This window comes from Mus musculus, chromosome 9, assembly GCF_000001635.26.
Source record: "Mus musculus strain C57BL/6J chromosome 9, GRCm38.p6 C57BL/6J".
Taxonomy (NCBI): domain Eukaryota; kingdom Metazoa; phylum Chordata; class Mammalia; order Rodentia; family Muridae; genus Mus; species Mus musculus.
The window spans coordinates 110,143,167-110,158,248 of NC_000075.6; the positions used below are offsets into that span (position 1 = coordinate 110,143,167).

A 15,082-nucleotide genomic window follows, 5' to 3' on the forward strand; every position below is an offset into this window, starting at 1 on the left:
CATGGTCTCAGCTTCAGCTCCTGCATGGTTTCCCTGATGATGACTCTAACCGTGAACCAAGCTAAAACCCACCTGCTTTCAACCATTGATGAACCCCTTATCCCTTTCTCTTGCTGCTGGAGACTCAGCATGCTGACCTAGTGCTCTACTGCTAAGCTGCGCCCCTTCCTTCCCCCTCTGCTTAAAAAATATATTTTTAATGTTGCTAGTCTAACACACACACACACACTGTAGGCTAGGCATTGAACTTAAACCACCATGGCACATTCTTGAAAAGTTGGGATTATGGTCCTGAGCTACCAGGTTCAGCCTCATTAACATTTCTGCCAGTGATTTTATTATTTTACTTTATTCTTTGGTTTTTGGAGACAGGGTTTCTCTCTATAGCCCTGGCTGTCCTGGAACTCACTTTGTAGACCAGGCTGGCCTCGAACTCAGAAATCCGCCTGCCTCTGCCTCCCGAGTCCCAAGTGCTGGGATTAAAGACGTGCGCCACCACGCCTAGTGCCAGTGATTTTAAAGAGTTCTGTTTCTCAAGTATCCCATTTTCTTTTTCTTTTCTTTCCTTTCCTTTTCTTTTTCTTTTTCTTTTTCTGTTTCTTTTTCTTTTTCTTTATCCTCTTCTCTTCTTTTCTCTTCAGATTTATTTATTATTACATCTAAGTACACTGTAGTTGTCTTCAGACACACCAGAAGAGGGCATCAGATCTCATTACAGATGGTTGTGAGTCACCATGTGGTTGCTGGGAATTGAACTCAGGACCTTTGGAAGAGCAGTCAGTGCTCTTAACTGCTGAACCATCTCACCTCTCCCTCCCCCCCCCTTTTTTTCTTTTATAATCTTTGTAAGTAAGATCATCTAGTTTCGTTCTGTTACTGTGTTTTAGCTACCATTATATTGCTGTGAAGAGACACCATGACTAAGGCAACTCTATGAAAACATTTGAATGGGGGCTTGCATGCTTATCATGGGAAGTGGACAGACAGGGTGCTAGAGCAGTCTAGCTGAGAGCTTTACATCCTGACTGTCAGGCAGCTGGTGCAGAGCCTCGCTGGGCCTGGTGTAGTCTTTTAAAACCTTAAAACCCATAGATTCCCAATGGCATACCCTCTCCAGCAGTCATTTCACTAGCTGGGGACCAAGAATTCAAATATAGCCTGTGGGGGCTTTTCTCATTGAGCCACAATACAGTGGTTAAATACTCTAGCCAGAGTGAATTTGGAAAAGGTTGGGAAAGGTTTATTTGTTATACATTACTAGATCATAGCCATGGGCTAATCTGATTTGGGCTATCTCTGAATTGAGACTTTTCTTAAGTGACTGTAGGGAGTCAGGTGACTCCTGATGCTGATGAGGGCAGATGGGATGATATCTCACTGCAGTTTTAGTCTTTTCCTTGATGGATCGGGATATTAAGTTTTTTCATGTTGGCCATTTGTATTCTCCTTCCATTTGGGTCTTTTCCCATTTTAAAATTAGACTTTTATTTCAGTTCTTCATCATAAACTCTTTATATTAACCTCATCAGATATTCAATCTCTATTTTCTCTTTTTTTGTTTTTGTTTTTCTGAGACAGGGTTTCTCTGTGTAGCCCTGGCTGTCCTGGAACTCACTTTGTAGATCAGGCTGGCCTCAAACTCAGAAATCCGCCTGCCTCTGCCTCCCAAGTGCTGGGATTAAAGGCGTGCGCCGCCACCCGGCCTGCAATCTCTATTTTCAAACAGTGCTCAGAGATGTCTGTCGTGGTACTGGTTTATAATCTTAGCGTGGGGATACAAGGCAGGATGACCAGGAGGTTAAGGATCAGCAGCCAAATGGTGATGTTGAGGCCAGCTCGGAACATACATAATTTGTTTCTAGGAAAATAGTTCTCTAGATTGTCATCCATGAGGAGTGGTCTTCTGGAACTTGTCTTTCTAGCACCAAGATAGTTGAGATCTTTTAAGTTGTAAGGAGTGTTATCTCCTAAACAGCGTACTTTAAATGTTGCTTTCTTTTTCCCTGTGCGAATACCTGTTTCTAGGACACGTCTCTAGGCTTTTCCCACCCTTTGTTTCACCAATAACACACCCTTTGGATTTTAAGGTCTTATACCTTACCATTATCATTGGAAATTCCTTATTGATTTTGATCTCCACCACCACCCAATTTTAGTGAATTTTGTGTTTTACCTTATAAAGCTTGACTGTAGAACCTTTTATGGATCTACTTTTATGGTAGCAGTTTCCTGGGATAAGATCCTCTGGAGCTGGAGTGACAGGCATTTGTGAGCTACCTGATCTGGGTGTTTAACCAGGCCTAAGAGATTAGCATAGCTTTCATCTTCCTTTGCAGAGTTGTGAACTATTGTTTTTTTTCCACTGACTTCCACATATGTGCTGTGGCACCCATTTGTGTGGTCATACTTTCTGTCTTGTAAAATAACTAAAATTTCTTTTTGTTTTTCTGAGATAGGGTGTTTTGTTGTTTTATTATATGTAAGTACACTGTAGCTGTTTTCAGACACACTAGAAGAGGGCATCAGATCTGATCACAGATGGTTGTGAGCCACCATGTGGTTGCTGGGATTTGAACTCAGTGCTCCTAACTGCTGAGACACCTCTCCAGATCCGTGTTTTGCTGTTTTTGGTTTTATTTATTTATTTATTTTTAAATTTTTTTTCGAGACAGGATTTCTCTGTGTAGCCCTGGCTGTCCTGGAACTCACTCTGTAGACCAGGCTGGCCTCGAACTCAGAAATCCACCTGCCTCTGCCTCCCAAGCATTGGGATCAAAGGCGTCACCACCACGCCCGGCTCTGGTTTTGATTTTTATAGTGTTAGCTGGTCTGAAACTCACAAGATTCGTCTGCCTCTGCCTTCTTAGTACTGTAATTACAGGCATGTTCCACCATGCCCAGCAGCACAGTAACTAAAATTCTTGTGTGTGTTCATGGGCTCAGGCATCATACATAGAGACATAAGAGGACAACTTTTGGAGTCAGTCAGTTCACCTACCATGAGGATACTAGAGATAAAACTCAGGTTGTCAGTCTTATCAGCCAGCATCTTCACTGCTAAGCCATTTTGCCAGCCATAAACAATATTGTTTCTGTGTGTGTGTGTGTGTGTGTGTGAGAGAGAGAGAGAGAGAGAGTGTGTGTGTGTGTGTGTGAGAGAGAGTGAGTGTGTGTGTGTGTGTGTGTGTGTGTGTGTGTGTGTGTGGTGAGTGAACTTTTCTATTTTTCCATGTTTGCATATATGATTCCATGTCATTAAATCTGTGGAATAGTAGCTGGGCAGTGGTGGTGACGCCTTTAATCCCAGCACTCGGGAGGCAGAGGCAGGCGGATTTCTGAGTTCAAGGCCAGCCTGGTCTACAAAGTGAGTTCCAGGACAGCCAGGGCTATAGAGAGAAACCCTGTCTCCAAAAACAAAAACAACAACAACAAATCTGTGGAGTAGCATTACTTTACATTTCCTCCCTTGTAGTACTTGGGGTGGAATCCAACCCTTTTATATGATAGGCAAGCTTTCTATCACAAGCCATGTCCCCAGCCTTGTGAGCTACTTTTCTATATTATGTGATGTATCTTAGACTGAAGGACAGTAAGAATTCATATCACTGCTACATTGTTTTGACTGGGGTATGTCTTTACAGAAAATTTAGCCTTTTTTTTTTTTAATGTGTGTGTGTCTGTGTCTGTGTATCTGTCTGTGTGTAGGTCAGAGGACAATTTGGGAGTCTGTTATCTTCTTCCACTGTGGATTCTAGGGATGACTCATCTTTGGGGTTATCTTTCTAAGCCTTTTAAATTCATTTAAGTTAAGTTCCACAATGAAATTTCCACTTGTATAAGGCTGAGGATAAACTTAATAAAGCTTTTTTTTCTGTTAGGCGGAGATTTGATCTTCAGAACCCATCCCGAATGGATCGTAACGTTGAAATGTTCATGAACATTGAGAAAACATTGGTACAGGTAAGTTGGAGACTTAGACCTTGTTGTCTCTGTCCCACTCGCTCCTTTGCCTCATCTTTCCTCTTTCCCATCTGTCATGTTGTAGATAGGGCTTCTTTGATCCAGGTCAGCCTAAAATTTCTGCCTCAGGAGTCCCTATTCCTAAATCTAGATGCATAAGTCACTACCTCAACTTAAAAGTTTATTTTACCCTAATATACTTCTAATTCTTTATTAGATTGCAAAAGATAAAGCGAGGAACTTTACTGAAATACGCAATTTTACTGTTTTTATGTGTATTGGGATTAGAGCTGTAATTGATCTGGTCATTTAAAACTGATAAGTGTCAAGCCAAAATTTTTATTTTGTTACTTTTGAGACAATGTCTCTTTTAGTTTTGACTTTCCTGAAATTCACTATGTAAAAACTAGAACTAGGCTGTCCTTGAACTAACTATGTAGACCAGGCTGCCCTTGAACTGAGATTCTTCTTTCTACCTCCCAAGTGCTTGATTAAAGGCATGTGCGATATTTCTCTTTATTTACTTCATTTATTATTTGAGTCATTTTTCTCACTGTGGAGCCCTAGTGTGCATGGAGCCATAGAGCACTGAGATCCTCTTGTCTCTGCCTCTGAGTGCTGAGGGTAGATCGGTGCACACACTACCACAGCCTGTTGGTTTGTTCTGCTTCTCAGTACTAGAAGCACTCTTCATAATGGTGCTTTATTATGGAGTCATTTTCTTTGGATTTATTTTTTGGTTGTATAATAAATACCTACTTTCCTCTGGATCATAATTTGAATGTATGAATGCTTAATTTTGTTTGTTTGTTTGTTTGGTGTTTCAAGACAGGGTTTCTCTGTGTAGCCCTGGCTGTCCTGGAACTCACTCTGTAGACCAGGCTGGCCTCAAACTCAGAAATCTGCCTGCCTCTGCCTCCCAAGTGCTGGCTGGGATTAAAGGTATGCGCCACCACTACCCGGCATGTTTTGTTTTGTTTATGTATGAGTGGTTTCTTTGTGACTGTGTATCATGTACGTGCAGTGGATACAGAGGTCAGAGGAGGGCATTGATTCCTTGTAACTGGAGTGAGCTGCCATGTGGGTACTGACAGTGGGAACCAGAGTCTATGGGAGAACAGCTGGTACTCTTTTTTTTTTTTTTTTAAAGATTTATTTATTTATTATATGTAAGTACACTGTAGCTGTCTTCAGACACACCAGAAGAGGGCGTCAGATTTTGTTACAGATGGTTGTGAGCCACCATGTGGTTGCTGGGATTTGAACTCCGGACCTTTGGAAGAGCAGTCAGGTGCTCTTACCCGCTGAGCCATCTCACCAGCCCCAGCTGGTACTCTTAACCACTGAGATGTTTCTCTACCTCAGCTTCTTGAGAAAGAATCTCTCAGTGAACCTGGACCATAGCTGTTTTGGTTAGTGTGTGGCAGGAAAGCTCCTCGATTGCTAGCTTGTTTCTTATACATTGGAGATTACAGTTTGAACTACAAATGAGTGCCACCACTCTCAGCTCTGTGTGAACACTGAACATTCAGAACCAACTCCTTACACTTATTCAGCACTTGACCCATTGAACCATCACGCTGACCAGCCGACCTACCTTCCCTTCTACCCTCCTTCCTACCCACTCTCCCTCCCTCCCTCCCTCCCTCCCTTCCTTTCTTCCTTTACTGTGGTGTGAGGGTTGAGATAAGAGTCTCACCATGAAAGCTCCAGCTGTCTTAGAACTCAACAGAGATCAGCCTTCCTCTGCCTCCTGAATGTCAGGATTAAAGGCCAACTGTCTCTGACCTTGCTGTATTTTAGTAATAATTTCATTCAAATGATTATCAGAATTCTTTGTCTAGCTGCAGAAGGGATCTGGGGATGATTTTAAGTAGCCTACTGAGCCATCTAGGTTTTATGATATGGCCAAGCATGGGGGTACAAACCTTTACTCTCGCAGTCATGGAGGCAGAGAGAGCTGGATCTCTGAGTTTGAGGTCAGCCTGGTCTACAGAGAAAAATCCATGGCTTCATAGAGAAAAGATGTCTCACTCCCCCACCCCCACCCCCCAAAAAAGGTTGTTTTTGTATGTTAAGAAATGTAGGTTGTGGGACTGGAGCGATGGCTCAGCGGTTAAGAGCAATGACTACTCTTCCAGAACTCCTGAGTTCAACTCCCAGCAACCACATGGTGGTAGTTCACAATCACCTGTAGTGCAAGTCAATGCTATCTTCTGGTGTGTCTGAGGACAGCTACACTGTACTCATATAAAATAAGTAAATCTTTTATAAAAAGAAAGAAATGTAGGTTTAAATATCAGCTTTAGCCATTAAGCTGACGGGAGGGAGGGGAAACTAGGAAAGGGGATAACATTTGAAATGTAAATAAAGAAAATACCTAATAAAAAAAGAAAATAGCTGGGCAGTGGTGGCACATGCCTTTAACCCCAGCACTTGGGAGGCAGAGGCAGACAGATTTCTGAGTTCGAGGCCAGACTGGTCTACAGAGTGAGTTCCAGGACAGCCAGGGCTACACAGAGAAACCCTGTCTCAAAAAACAACAAGAAAAAGAAAAAGGAAAAAAAAAAGATAATAAATGATGAACATGAACTGTGAGATAGCTAAATGGGGAAAGGCACTTGATGGCCTACGTGGCAGAAAGAGAGTGACTCTGCATGCTTGTCTGATGACTACATGTGTGCCCTGGTGCACACATCTCAGCATGCAGTTAACATAATAAATATGCTATAAGAATGACGACCATCAGTGGACATCATCTCAAGATCATTTGAATTTCAGAGTCTTTCTTTTTGTTTTCTCAGAACAACTGTCTGACTAGACCAAACATCTACCTCATTCCAGACATTGATTTGAAGTTGGCTAACAAGTTGAAAGATATCATCAAACGGCATCAGGTAATAGACACGATTGCTTTAGTGTGGTGGGAGTAAGCCTTTAATAAATGCCAGAATTTGCCCTTTGTATGTGTCTGCCTTGAAGGAAGGATTTCTCGGAGTTCCTGTGTATACTGATGGGAACATTCAGTATTTACTGGGATGAATTTAGGACAGTCTTAGATTTTGCTTAGTTAAAAGTGGCCCATATAATCTGTTAGCTCAGAATGTATGTGTGCCACCACGCCCGGCAGTACTACTACTTTTAACCAATTAACCTTTTCTCTCTTGGAGTGTTTGTTATGTGATAGTCACATGGACTTTTACTTCCTATGCTTGTAAAGGGCCTGCTTGTTTTTGCTTTTTAGCTAAAAATAGGAATTATTTCTACAAATATTCCTAGAGGCAATGCTTATTTTTGTAATGTTTATTATGGCTGGCTTATTTATTAAATAAGTAGTGATTACTTTCCAAGGATACTCAGTGGAACATTTAAAATGAGTTAATGGCTAACACTGAATCAATCAATGAATCTTTTAGAGGCAGGGTTTTACTATGTAGTTCTGGCTGGCTTGGGATTAACCTTGTAGAACAGATTGGCATTAAACTCACTGAAATCTCTCTGCCTCTGGAGTAATGGGGAAATAAAAGGCTTGTGTTACTGAACCAGACTTATTCATTTTAAATGTTTGTATATAAACAGAGTACCTGTTGAGACTAGAAGAGGGCCGGGCGTGGTGGCACACACCTTTTAGTCCCAGCACTTGGGAGGCAGAGCAAGAAGCAGGCAGATTTCTGAGTTCGAGGCCAGCCTGGTCTACAAAGTGAGTTCCAGGACAGCCAGGGCTATACAGAGAAACCCTGTTTTGAAAAAAAAAGAGAGAGAGAGAGAGAGACAGACAGACAGACAGACAGACTGACTAGAAGAGGGCATCAGGTTTCCTGGAATTGCTCATACAAGGATACTGGGAACTAAGGTCCTTTGCAAACTTAATTGAACTCAGGATTTGAACAACAGAGGGTGCTCTTAACCCCTGAGGCATCTTTGCTTGCCCAACAAATTTTTTTTTTTAAGGTTTATTTATTATATGTAAGTACACTGTAGCTGTCTTCAGACACACCAGAAGAGGGCATTGAATTGCATTACAGATGGTTGTGAGCCACCATGTCTTTGCTGGGATTTGAAGATTTGAATTTAGGACCTTTGGAAGAACAGTCAGTGCTCTTAGCCACTGAGCTGTCTCTCCAGCCCCAAAAACTTAGGATCAGACTCTTTTTGTTTGTTTGTTTGTTTGTTTGTTTGTTTGTTTGAAGATCTATTTATTATTATATTTAAGTATACTGTAGCTGTCTTTAGACAAACCAGAAAAGGGCATCAGATCTCCGTACAGGTGGTTGTGAGCCACGATGTGAATGCTGGGATTTGAACTCAGGACCTTCAGAAGAGCAGTCAGTGCTCTTAAGCGCTGAGCCATCTCTCCAGAGACAAAATTTTTTGTTGTTGTTGTTGTTTTTTGAAACAGGGTTTCTCTGTGTAGCTCTGGCTGTCCTGGAACTCACTCTGTTTACCAGGCTGGCCTCGAACTCAGAAGTCTGCCTGCCTCTGCCTCCCAAATGTTTCCAGGCGTGCACCACAACTGCCTGAGTGACAACATTCTTGAGAGAACTATTAGTTTATTATTCCTCTTCAGGGATGCAGAGAGGGCTCAGGGGTTAAGAGCACTTGTTGCTATTGTTTTTTGGGTTTGGGAGGGGTTGGGTTTTTTTGTTTGTTTGTTTTGTTTTGTATTCGAGACAGGGTTTCTCTGTGTAGCCCTGGCTGTCCTGGAACTCACTTTGTAGACCAGGCTGGCCTCGAACTCAGAAATCCACCTGCCTCTGCCTCCCGAGTGCTGGGATTAAAGGCGTGCGCTACCACCACCGGGCACTTGTTGCTATTGTTGAGGTCCTGGATTCAGTCCTCTGCAGCCACACAGTTGCTCACAACCATCTGCAGCTCTAGTTCTAGTTCATTTGAAGTTTTTATCTTACTTCTGTAGGCATCAGGACCATGTAGGGAAAGACAAATACAGGCAGAACATTCACATACATAAAGTAAATCTTTTTTAAAGAATCGTGGTGCTAGAAAGATTACTCAAAGACAAAGATTACTCAAAGTTTGATTGCTAGCCCTCAGAACAATTCACTACCTTCTGTTTCTTTAGTTCTTGGGGATCCAACGCCCTCTTCTGTCTCTTTGGGCACCAGGCCATCAGGTCGTATACAACCATACACACTGGCAAAACCCTGCTAAACATAAAATTTATTACTCCACTTCACAGATGATATGCACCGAATGACTTGCTATGTCATCTGAGTAGTAGACCGTAGAGCTGAGAGTCGAATGCCATAGTGACAGGCTCCCCTGTCCACTTCTGCACATTGGCTCACACTTACTGGCTGTGGATATTCCTTTCCCACACTCTGACAGCCATTCAGAAATGAGAACCCAGTGAGTCTGAAATTCTTACTTAGGCGGCACATAACTGCTTCAGGTAGTTCTAAAGTGCTTTTTAAAAGATTTATTTATTTATTTATATGTGAGTACGCTGTAGCTATTCTCAGAAACCCCAGAAGAGGGCATCAGATCTCATAACAGATGGTTGTGAGCCACCATGTGGTTGCTGGGGTTTGAACTCAGGACCTCTGGAAGAGCAGTCAGTGTTCTTAACCACTGAGCCATCTCTCCAGCCCCTCTAAAGTTTTTATATTTTAGTTTTCTACAGATAAAGTGACAGTACTTTTATTTGTTTGGAGTAATGAGTAAATACTCATTTTTTAAGGAGAAATGTAGAGGGTGCCTTGAGTTTCTACTTGAATACTTGACTTTTTCTTGTTTGTGTGGCATCAAGAATGAGCATTTGTTAGTCTAAATGGTTTTGAGGGGTTTCTAGTTTTGTTTTAAAGATGTATTTAGTAGTCTTTAACCTAGCCATATGATACCTTTAATTTTCATAGCGGTGCTCCAGCATTGACATAAAGTGGCAGCAGCAATGTACACCGTGGTTGGTTCAAGTGTCCCACCTGTTATTGCTGTGACTCCAGCTTATGTGCCAGCCTTCATGTCAGTTAGTGATGGTTGATGCTGGACAGTAAGGCAAGAGGGTGGAGAGCGTGAAACTAGCCTAGGCTCCGTACTTGTGATTGGGGGGGGTGTTTGTTTTATTGTTTGTTTTTGTGAGACAGTCTCAAGTAGCTTAGACTAGCTTTAAACGTAGTATACTTGAGGATGGCCGTCAACTCTCTAGCCTCCTGTTTCCCGAAGTTCTTAGGTTCTAGGTCTGGCTAAAATCTTAATTTTTTTTAAGGTGAATATACTTTACAGTTACTCTTGTGTTGTTGTGTTCCCATGCTCATTGTTTATGATGGTTATGAAATAATTTTAAGAATTTGAGACATGCTTATTGATGGTAAAGGTACAACATTTTAAATGCTAACATTCCTCAATAAGTTTGATTTTTAAAGAATTTCTTTGTTTTGGATTAATGATAGTTGATAAAGTATATACAAATATTTCCAAATCTTTTGGAAAAACTCAGGCATCTGAAACACTTGATAAAGAATATTCCGTTCTTGTATATCTAGAAACAATATTTTATGTTGTTAATCACTATCCCTTTGCTTGACAAAAACGATTTTTTTAAAAATGCTTTTTTCCCTCTTAGAGAATTTGCATCCATACATAATGGTTTGCTTGCCATGTGACTTATTTTTATTTATTTGCTTTGCAGGGGACATTTACTGATGAGAAGTCAAAAGCTTCCCACCATATTTATCCATATCCTTCCTCACAAGAGGATGGTAAGTTAACCGTTGGTTGTAAGCTCTTTAACACATACTTCGTACCGTAGGGTATAAATAATGTAGGCTTCTAAAGAAATGTCTAAATAAGTACACCACCATTTCCATAGAGTTCTGTTTTCTCTAACGTATCACTTAGCTGGTATGCTACTCTGAGATTGGACCACTTGATTCTTTTAGAAAGTGAGGCTCAGCCTCTGCTGCTCAGTGTTCTAACCAGTTAGATTTATTTAAAACGTAGCACCAATTTTTTATTTTATTTTTTTTAAAGATTTATTTATTGATTATATGTAAGTACACTGTAGCTGTCTTCAGACACTCTAGAAGAGGGAGTCAGATCTTGTTGGGGATGGTTGTGAGCCACCATGTGGTTGCTGGGATTTGAACTCTGGACCTTCGGAAGAGCAGTCGGGTGCTCTTACCCACTGAGCCATCTCGCCAGCCCCCAGTAGCACCAATTTTTTAATGTTGATGTTTGCTGTGAACTGATAAAATACAGGGATATCTGAGGCAGATGGTTATTGACTGCCACAGAGTTGAACAAACTCTGGTTAGATAATTCTCTAAATGAGGCAGGGTTCCATATACATCAGGCTGGCCTTGAACTCTGCGTAGCCAGAGACCTTTATGCCCTCAGCTCCTGAATGTTGAGAGTATGTGCTGTTGGGTATAGGGCTAGGACCCATTACCCACTCACTGAGCTACCTTCCCAGCTGTTCTCTCTCCACGATGTACCCCAACTTTTTTTTCCTCGTTTTTTTTTTTTTTTTTTTTTTTTTTTTAAAGATTTATTTATTGATTATATGTAAGTACACTGTAGCTGTCTTCAGACACTCCAGAAGAGGGAGTCAGATCTTGTTACGGATGGTTGTGAGCCACCATGTGGTTGCTGGGATTTGAACTCCTGACCTTCGGAAGAGCAGTCGGGTGCTCTTACCCACTGAGCCATCTCACCAGCCCTTTTTCCTCGTTTTTAAAATTTGTTTGGTGTGTTATATGCATACACGTGGGAACCCTTGTGCCACAGTTAACTTCTAGAGGCCAGAGGACATAGACAGCTTATGTGAATTGGTTTTGTGTGTATAGGGTCCTGTGATTCAAAGTGAAGTCAGTTGCATTGGCAAGATTATGGAATTGTCCCAAATCTTTCCAGCCTTAAATCTGAACCCTTAACATTAAAACGGTGGAATTTTTTTTTCTCTATTATTATTGTAAGGATTTCACAATGTAGCTCATGCTGGCTTTGAATTGATTAGGGTTATTTTTATTTTATTTTTGTTTTTTTCAAGACAGGCTTCCTCTGTATAGCCCTGGCTGTCCTGGAACTCACTCTGTAGACCAGGCTGGCCTCGAACTCAGAAATCCGCCTGCCTCTGCCTCCCAAGTGCTGGAATTAAAGGTGTACGCCACCACCGACCAGCTGATTCCTATTCATAAATCCTTGAGACTTACTCACTTTGGTTTGTCTCTTCCCTTTGATTTGATAGTTCAAGTGATCTATTGTCAGCTTCTTTCATTTTGTGTTTGAATACACCTGTTAATAGTTAATTTTCTGGGCAGTGATGGCACACACCTTTAATCTCAGCACCTGGGAGGCAGAGGCAGAGGCAGGCATGTGGCTCTCTGAGAGTACAAGGCCAGTCTGTTCTACAGAGTTTCAGAACGGCAGGGCTACACAAGAAACCTTTTCCCTTCCCCCAAAAAAAGGAAAAAGAAAAGAAAGAGAAAATGGTTCACTTTTATCATTGATTGGCTTTTCTGTTAATGTGTTAGGGTGGTTTCTTCTTTTTTTAATTTTCTGATTTTTGTTTAAGACAAGGTCTTGCCATATAGCCATGGCTTTCTTGGAACTTGTTATTTTAAATTTCTTTCGTGGCCTTTTTGGTTTGGTTTGGTTGGTTGGTTTTTTTTTTTTTCCCCCCCCTTGTTTTGGTTTTTGTTATTCTAAATTGGTTTCTCTGTGTGACCTTGACTGTCCTGGCCAAGCTGGCATAATCTTTGGGGATAAATTCAGGGGACCTAAGTCAGTTTCACTAGTTTTAGAGAGCACAGAGGTTCTTTGGTGGTTCAGTGTTTAAAGGCATTTGTTGCCAAGGCTGGTAACCTGAGTTCCTTCCCTGGGACCCACATGGTAGAAGGCAAGAACAACACCCACGTCTGTGAGTAGTTGCTTTTGGACCTGTAGTAGGATCATACACAGTAGGAAGTTGCACATATATGGTCAGGCAGTCAGAGATAGACATTCGTTTACATTTATGTTTGGTTGCTTCTCGAGGCAATGTTTGTGTAACTTTGGCGGTCCTAGTACTAGCTCTGTAAACCATGCTGGCCTACATCTCAGAGATCTATCTGCCTCAGCCTCTCAAGTGCTGGGATCAAAGGGATGCCACCACCTGACCCCCAGGATTTATTTTTAATTGCTTATGTCTGTATGGAAATATGTGCAAGTGAATACAGGTGCCTTTAGAGCCCAAAAGAAGAGGGTATCTGGTCCCCTAGAGCTGAAATTACAAGGGGTTGTTGTGAGCTGCCTGATGGGAATTCTGGAAACTGAACTCTTGTCCCTTGGGCCCGCAGCCTCTCAGCCCCTCACCATCTTTTATCAGTTTTTCATAATGGAATTACAGCTCCTTGTTTAGTTGCAAGATGAGGTGGATAGTGAGCTTTCAGAGGTCTACCTTTCTCCACTCACCCAGTCCTGGGAATTGGCATGCACCAACACACACACCTTACTTAATGTTGTTACTTTCTAGGTTAGACTTATTCGTTTTACCTTTTTTTTTTTGTTTTTTTTTTTTTTTTTGGTTTTTCAAGACAGGTTTTCTCTGTGTAGCCCTGGCTATCCTGGAACTCACTTTGTAGACCAGGCTGTCCTTGAACTCAGAAATCCACCTGCCTCTGCCTCCCAAGTGCTGGGATTAAAGGCGTGCACCACCACGCCCAGCTTATTTTACTTTTTGTGTATGAATGTTTCGCCTGCATGCATGTATGTACATCTTATATGTGCTTGTTGTTTTCCTTGAAACTTGGTTATGGGTGGTTGTGAGCAGGTTTATATGTGCTTGGAATTGAGCCTGGGTTATTTGCAAATTCAGCATGTACTCCTGTCTCCTGGCTTTTTATCTAAGTACTGGTAGCTCTTTATTGACTGGCCATCGCTCCAGATCCAGATCCAGCAAGGGCCCTTTAATCTGACAAGCGGTTTTCAGTTTGAAAGCTTAAAATTTAGAGCATTTAACTACTCTTGCCGAGGAACAGAGTTTGGGTCTCAGTAGCTACAAGTATATTCTCAGCTGTCTATAACCATAGTTCCCGGCCATCTGACATCTGACCATCTGAGCTCTGGGTTCCTGCAAATACGTTGTATACATATATGACATCATACATATTAATCCTAACTAAATTGAGTCCTGTTTTGATGATTTTCTTTCAGAGGAGTGGCTGAGACCAGTGATGAGGAGAGACAAGCAGGTGCTGGTGCACTGGGGTTTCTACCCAGACAGGTAGTTAAGCCTAATTGTCTTATGATTATTCATGTTGGTCTTGATAATTGCATATGCCTACAGATTGTGAGGATAAAATCTATTAGCATTCCCATCCGTTTGTTTGTTTGTGTTTGTTTTTCGAGACAGGGTTTCTCTGTGTATGCTTGGCTGTCCTAGTACTCACTCTGTAGACCAGGCTGGCCTCGAACTCACAGAGATCTAGATGTCTCTGCTTCTGCCTCCCAAGTTCTGGGATTAGAGGCAAGTACTACCACCTATCTACTACTGTCTCCCCAGGGTTGGAATTAAAAGCATTTTCTGTTCCCTTTTTATATTCTGCCTGTCTGTCTCCCCCACGCCCCTCCCAGGACTCCAGATCTTTACACTCAGGCTAAGGCTCACGTGCTTTACACCTGCAGCAGCTTTATCTTTTTAACACTAACACTGTTTAACGTTCAAATACATACATACAATTTACCTATGAAATGCAGTGTGATAGTCTAATGGAATTTGCAGGTGTACAGTATTTACTGAGAAAATTAGGGTAATTCATGTTTCTATTTCTTTTCTGTTACTTCCTGATTGGAGCCTTTAGGATCTTGTATTCACATATGTTGTGGCATAAAGAATTATGTCAGCCAGGAGTGGTGGCCACACCTTTAAAGAAGCATAGAGTTTGAGGCATGCCTGGCCTACAAGGCTACACAGAGAAACCCTGTCTCAAAAATACAAGACAAAAAAACCATGTGAGATACATATACCACATATGAATAGGAGAGTTCTTTATTTTCCCGGTTGCTTGGCCTATGACTGTATGCTTGTATGCCAGAGCATTGTGGTGTCAGGGGTGTGCTGAAGTGGAGGTGACAGCCAGGAAACAGAGACATACCAGAAGTTGCAAGGCCAAGATGTCCCTGTGGG

At 41.7% G+C, this 15,082-nt stretch overlaps 1 protein-coding gene across 1 annotated transcript in view; it reads left to right on the plus strand.

The window, feature by feature from the left end:
* The window catches only part of Smarcc1 (SWI/SNF related, matrix associated, actin dependent regulator of chromatin, subfamily c, member 1), a 108,155-nt gene that overhangs the window by 11,143 nt on the left and 81,930 nt on the right, over window positions 1-15,082 (plus strand). The window contains exons 4-7 of the mRNA NM_009211.2: window positions 3,879-3,960; window positions 6,765-6,857; window positions 10,607-10,676; window positions 14,110-14,179. Of these exons, the coding sequence (NP_033237.2) occupies window positions 3,879-3,960; window positions 6,765-6,857; window positions 10,607-10,676; window positions 14,110-14,179 (315 nt within the window). The remainder of the gene's footprint in view (window positions 1-3,878; window positions 3,961-6,764; window positions 6,858-10,606; window positions 10,677-14,109; window positions 14,180-15,082) is intronic.